General features: G+C 32.1%; 1 protein-coding gene across 1 annotated transcript; it reads right to left on the bottom strand.

The window, feature by feature from the left end:
• Positions 1-1,361: 1,361 nt before the first annotated feature.
• On the bottom strand, positions 1,362-4,610 carry LOC114188371. The gene is made up of 12 exons (XM_028076961.1): positions 4,583-4,610; positions 4,421-4,491; positions 3,712-4,341; positions 3,489-3,614; positions 2,746-3,380; positions 2,572-2,653; positions 2,388-2,477; positions 2,180-2,302; positions 1,944-2,072; positions 1,739-1,842; positions 1,551-1,641; positions 1,362-1,472 (listed from the first exon to the last, which is right to left on the bottom strand). Exons 1-12 carry the CDS (start codon positions 4,608-4,610, stop codon positions 1,362-1,364), a joined length of 2,220 nt encoding a protein of 739 aa, XP_027932762.1.
• Between the last annotated feature and the right edge of the window lie 2,493 nt (positions 4,611-7,103).

The raw sequence follows: 7,103 nt of genomic DNA on the forward strand, positions 1-7,103 counted from the left end.
CCTTTATTCTGAACTCCGAAGAATACAACTGTCTTGTTCTATTCGAATAACTGGAGTGTTATGTTACGTGAAATGCACACATGAATAACAACATGCGACTTGTACAATAAATCAATCTACTAACTGCGTTTTTCTTCACACATAAGTGCTTGCCTGTGCTAAAGTTTTTGTACAACCAGTTTAAATCGACGTCCGTGGGATGAAGCACCCCGCAAATAGTGTAAATTGATAACTTTCACCTATTACGATTTCCTCTCTTTGGTTTGATGTGGTATTCCCACCAACCTTTATTCTGAACTCCGAAGAATACAACTGTCTTGTTCTATTCGAATAACTGGATTGTTACGTTACGTGAAATGCACACATGAATAACAACATGCGAACTGTACAATAAATCAATCTACTAACTGCGTTTTTCTTCACACATAAGTGCTTGCCTGTGCTAAAGTTTTTGTACAACCAGTTTAAGTCGACGGTCGTGGGATGAAGCACCCCGCAAATGGTGTAAATTGATAACTTTCACCTATTACGATTTCCTTTCTTTGGTTTGATGTGGTATTCCCACCAACCTTTATTCTGAACTCCGAAGAATACATCTGTCTTGTTCTATTCGAATAACTGGATTGTTACGTTACGTGAAATGCACACATGAATAACAACATGCGTACTGTACAATAAATCAATCTACTAACTGCGTTTTTCTTCACACATAAGTGCTTGCCTGTGCTAAAGTTTTTGTACAACCAGTTTAAGTCGACGTCCGTGGGATGAAGCAGCCCACAAATAGTGTAAATTGATAACTTTCACCTATTACGATTTCCTCTCTTTGGTTTGATGTGGTATTCCCACCAACCTTTATTCTGAACTCCGAAGAATACAACTGCCTTTCTATCTTCAAATAAATGCCTTTTTTACTGTACGTTAAATGCACGTATGAACAGAATGCACGTATGAAAAGAAATGATCTTAAGTCATGTCATTTGTTAACTGAGTTTTTCTTCCCAATTAAGTGATTGGTTATGGAATATTTTTTGCACATACGTACTTCGTTTACAAAACATTTGTAAGTCCAAAAATAACTTTTTACATGCAACACTTACAAAAAACTAAACGCCTACTTGCGCTTGTATAAATGTTGGTACTGCCATCAAAAAAAATTAACAAACCACCATAAACATATATTATCATTGGCATCAAAAAATTTGCCAATTCATCACTATCGAACGCATTAAGCGCCATTTTCCGCTTATATACATCATATTTTCCTGTACAAGCAGAAGGGAAACCAAAATATAAACAAATTAAGGTGAATTAAAGTTCTTTAACAAAACTTCTCGACACTAGTTTTTTAACAGTAAAAACTACTGTCTAAGGTAAAGATCATAGTACACAAGTACTTCTTCTCTGTTCTGGTTATCATCATGTAGAATCCATTCACAAATCAAATTTTGCCGTATTTGTTGAAGGTCCTCCTGCAACCAACAAACATGTTTATGTGAAATTTGAAATGAAAATAACATCCATGAATAACCAAATTTATAATTACTTACAGTGGTGTATTCTGGCATGCAATTCCCATTAAATTTGGGACTACCATCCCACAGCTCAATAAATTTTAAAACGATCACTCCACAATCATGCCTAACCAATTGTTAACCACACAATGTAAGGTTTCAGAACAACTGCAGGCAACTAATAAATTAACCTCCTTCAAAAACAAACAAAATTAATTACTCACAGGTTTGGTTGAATGGGGGTCAAAGCATGTCGGATTTCAAACGATGGCTTGTTGTCCTCCTTACAATTTAACAAAAACGAAAGAAACGTTTCCATGTTACGGGCCTGCAAACATCCTCACCCATGTGAATCAAATTTATATTAATAATTACAAATCACATAGTACAAGTCAAAAAACAGAAAAATCTTTCAAAGATCACACTAACCACACTATTGTCGATCCTCGTTCGTTTCTTTCGATTGTGTCCTAGAGAATCAAGCACAAAGAATTCCATTGTGTCCAATTTGACGGCATAACACCACCAATGGTCATCGTGTACAATTGGAGCAAACAACTAAAGTACATGTCACAGGTTAAACAACTTGATTATTAGGTGAAGTATACAAGCCAAAAATGAATTTAAAAACACAAATTTGTCAACATCTCAAATTTGGTACTTACAAATTCAGCAGTTAAGATTTCTTTCATGCTAACCAAATTGGAAGAAAAGAACATGTTGTAATCGCTTAACTTCCAAACACGTCTCTTTGCGATTCTCTGATTACTATCGTGAACAACCGATGTCTACAATAATATTGGTCATTAATTGAGAGTCAAATTAATTGATCTTGAAATTTGGTTCCCCTAACTAATAAACACAAACACGTACCGTATACATTGGATGTAAAACAATCATTCGCACATGTTGATGCAACTTCCTTTCATTATGCATCAAGAGGTTACATCCAAACATAACTGCCTATATTCACGAAACACACCAAAATTTAATTTTTTCCAATTATTAACATATACCTATCAAATAATATGAATAATATGAATAAATAATAAATTACCATATTGCAAACATAACCCATTGGTCGAAAACCCATACAATCATGTGTGGACAATATTTGACCATTTATCACCGCAACAATCCTGATACAGATCATAATTCAAGTTACTAAAACATGTAAAAAACAGGAATTTAATTAAACAAAATATTATTAACTATTGTATTGATGACATACCTATAAGGACAATCTACCCGAGTAACCGTCCGGTAAAGCTTAACCACATCAACACGCCCTCCGATACCGCAGTTTCCTTGACTGGGCGCAACCCATGGTACAATTGCCAACAATTCAGCACAATGGACATCATGAACTGGGTTGTCTTTATCAATATTATCAGGCACGTCATGCAAAGTTGGTGACTTTCCATTTCCATCCCCACCAACTTCGGCTTCATTCTCAACTCCACTGTCATCAAAAATATCCACCGCCGTGTTACCTTCATTTGCATGACCTTCATGTTGATGAAGTGCACCAAAATCTTCACCCACATCTTCACCCACTTCATGATCGCTTACGTCTGCATTTTTTTCTGTATTGCAATCTGAAGTTTGGCCCTTATCATCACAAACATTATCCTTTTCAACGGGATGACTTTCATTCCTACTAAAGACCTCATCCTCCAAAATCTTCAATCTTTTCTTTATCTCCATTATTTCAATCTCATTGCTGTGAATTTTTTTTAACCAAACATCACCCGTATTGGAAACCCCAGGTTCTTGACCACCTTCACTAACGCCTGTAAGATTTAAAGCCACCCTAACAAGTTCATTACTTTGATCTTCCTCAGTCAAAGCCCAATCGAAAATCAACTGCAATGTAATTTAACTAATAATTAAATGAATTGTTGTTATATAAAAAACTTCACCAACCCAAATAAATCGCTAAGGAATGAAAATTAAATAAAAAAACTAAATTACATTCGGTTCAATGAATAGCCTCTCGATGCTTGAAGTCCTTAACTTCAGACTTGGCCATCGTAAAATTCTAGGGAACACTATGTCCCTATCATCTGCTCCCAATCCTAACCTCTCAAAAGCCCAAATCTACAAATAACAAATGTGACATCATTATTATCAAAACAATAAACACAATAAATATAAAACAGATCAAAAGATTCAAATACAATAAAATTCAGCGTACCTGCAAAACCACAACTGACCCTGCCAACGTGATGTTGTGGTCATTTTTTTTCTGGCTATGAACCCCATAAGCACGACTTAATGAGTTAACCAAAAAACTGTGCACTGCACTCCCCCAATTGAACTTAACCAAACTATCAATATCATCTAATATTCCAAAAGGCATATTGCAAATAACTTTTGAATTCCTAGGAAAATACCAGACGGCAAAGCACAACAATATATACAGACGACAAACAATATCTACATCATCATGCTCGGTTCCTATTACACTCCTAATCATGTTTGTTATACCTTTAATACAAATTGTTTGACCACAAAAGAGTGAACCAACTAACCCACATGCATATGCATCAAATTGTACTTCTTCACCAACAACACCTAACCCCAGACCTAAACATACATCAACAACAGATAAAGGTACAAGATGCTTCCATATGTGAAACGATTGTTCACCGTCATCCCATCGCCTAAGTAGCTCAACTAATAGAGGACTGCAGATATCTACAGACCTCTCTAACTCCAGACACCATTTGAAAGGGGTGACTCCAATACGTCTCCGGTGTCCATCAGTCAACACATTGTTTATCTCCACAATGTGCTTTGTGTCCACAAAATTTATCAGCCGGACCTTCCATAAAATTTTAACAATTAAACTAATGCTCAACAATGAAATTGGGATGCACAATATAACAATTAACAGCACTAACCCTGTCTTCTTCATCGAAGTCTTGTTTTTTCCCAACCTTTTTCCCCTTTCGAGCCATGCTGAAAAAACAACCTACAAAGAATTAAGTGAATACACACCAATTAAAAAACCAACAACGTTATTCAAAAACAAGCATTACCTTAACTTAAAGACAAAAACCTACACAGATCATTATATGGCCTTTCATCCATTTACAAACGGCTGAGGCAACTCTTAAAAAAATTAACTCAACGAACACAAAGTCTTTTATTATCATAGATTATCATAATACCCACACGAGCAAAAAATACGCTAATCACAACTACATCTTCTTATACAATGCAGTAAGAATGTAATGCCGGAACGTCGAGGGTTTGGGTGTAAAGAAAACACAACCTTAATAACGAACCGCCGAAGTCCTGATTCTACCGCTTCCTCCCTTCCCAAGTTCGGATTTTTTTAGGGGTTCCTTCTTCCACCAACGAACACGCGCACGAACAAAACAAGAAAGGTATGCCAATCAAATTTGGAAACCCACGCCTCCTCGTTAACCCGCTTCTTCTGCTGCACAAGTTCCTTTCCTTCTCCTTCTGCTAACAACTTCGCATTTTGTACAACATTTTCCGTCGGTTGAGTGAAAATATCTCCGCTTTAACAAAGCCGACGGCACCGCACCGCTTCGAGTGGGTTCAGAAGTGGTTCGGGTAGTCTGAGAGAAAAGCGCTCAGTGAGGGGTGAGTGAAAAAAATGAAAACTTTGGGTAACTGAGTTCGAGATCGCGTGTTGGCTCCTCACGCGCACCGCAGGACGTTTTCTCTCTCCATAAGACCCATCACAAAACTGTCAGAACCGTCACCTCATCCCTTCATTTTCTTTTATTCAAAAACGATTTTTTTTACCCATGTCAGACTGCCACGTAGGCGGGTAAAAACTAGGTAAAAAATACTAGGTCAGAGTATCATTTTCCTTTTAATTATCTATAATTTAGGTTCTTGATTTCTTTTACATAATTTTGATCTTTTAATATTCAATTATTTATAATTTTATATAAGTTAAAGTTTTTAAAAAATACATTAAGTTATATATTATAACATTTATACGAGTTAGTTATATCAATAACTCATATTAAGAAGAAAGTTTAAACTTATCTCTCTAAATTGACTTCCATATAATATGCATATATCATGATATTTGTGGATAGTTCATTATATCTATTAAACATCAATAGAATAAACTTTAATACACCGTATTAAATAATAAACTTAAGTTTAACTCATTCATATATATATATATATATATATATATATATATATATATATATATTATAAATTAACCTTATTTTCAGTCAAAGTAAATTTTTTAACAATTTATTATCATTATTTGTTTACTCTCTTTGTTATGTGTTTAAAGTAATACAAAAAATTATTTGAATAATTAAACCTATAAATTGAATAATATTACATATAATTATAATTGAATAAAAAAAATTAATAACCAAAATTAAGGATATTTAAAAGGTAAGAAAATGTTAAAAAAAATTAGGAACCATAAAATATAGAGAATAAAATTATAATTAAAACTAATATTCTTAAGACAAATTTAGATATTTTTTATTGTATTTGCGGTCATTCTAATTTAATATGCGAGTTGTGTTTTTTAGAAGTAATTTTTTAATAATTTAGAATTTAATTTTATATAACATTGATGTTGATATGCTATATTAAAACTTTACATTGACTCAATTTCATTTATATATTTTATTTAAACTTAAATAAATCGTGCAATTAAAGTTTCAAAACTGATTGGGAATGATAATTATACCCCCGATCCTATCATATAAAATATCTATAAACGAAAAAAAATATCACATATCCAATATGAGACGACCATGGAAAATATAAAAAAAAAAACAAGGACGGTGTAGTAAAATTAAATAATAATTTTCACTATTTTTAAATTTTTAAATAATTATAAAATTAAATGTGGAAATAAAGTAGAAGTATTAAACCCTTATTTATTAATATTACAAAATACTAAAAACAAAATCCCCGTAAAAGAAATTTATCCACATCCCCATACCCAAACCCAACGGGTATCAAACTTTTGTCATATCTCCATCCTCACCGGGTAACGAATATAACCTCGTACTCATACCTATACCTATTTTCTTACTACTTCAATATTAATTTTAATTAATTTTTATATAATAATAAAAAAAGTATGATAAAGGAAACATAATATTATCAAATATTCAATATTAAAAGGATTGTTGTTTCTTCGATATCAAATACTTTAAAATAAATTATAATTGTTTACATTTTAGATTATAATACCAAATAAAATTTCATGAAAACCAAAAGAATTATTAAATTAGCAAATATTAATGAAACATAGTTGATAAAATTTCAAAATATTTTTTAAAAATATAAAAGAAAAACAAATATTCAAATTAAAATATATTTTAAATGTTTATTTACTTCAATCTTTTAAATTTTAATAAATCTCTTTTTTATACACTAATAAAAGTTATAATACATCATTTGATCAAAATGATACAAAGAACAAATAATAATCATAATAAAAGTTTAAAATAAATTATAATTTTTTATATTTTAGATTATAATACCAAATAAAATTTCATTAAAATTTCCTGAGAACCAACATATTTATTAAATTTACAAACATTAATGAAACCTAGTTGATAA

The sequence above is a fragment of the Vigna unguiculata genome, chromosome 6 (assembly GCF_004118075.2).
Source record: "Vigna unguiculata cultivar IT97K-499-35 chromosome 6, ASM411807v1, whole genome shotgun sequence".
Taxonomy (NCBI): Eukaryota; Viridiplantae; Streptophyta; class Magnoliopsida; order Fabales; family Fabaceae; genus Vigna; species Vigna unguiculata.

What these genes read in the sequence shown, in the direction of transcription:
- LOC114188371 (XM_028076961.1), bottom strand. Translation starts at nt 4,610, where the DNA reads ATGGATGAAAGGCCATATAATGATCTGT. An exon ending in ACTTCGATGAAGAAGACAGG is followed by an intron (nt 4,342 to 4,420) that starts GTTAGTGCTGTT and finishes ATTTTATGGAAG; the next exon opens with GTCCGGCTGATAAATTTTGT. An exon ending in AAATCTTAACTGCTGAATTT is followed by an intron (nt 2,073 to 2,179) that starts GTAAGTACCAAA and finishes CATGTACTTTAG; the next exon opens with TTGTTTGCTCCAATTGTACA.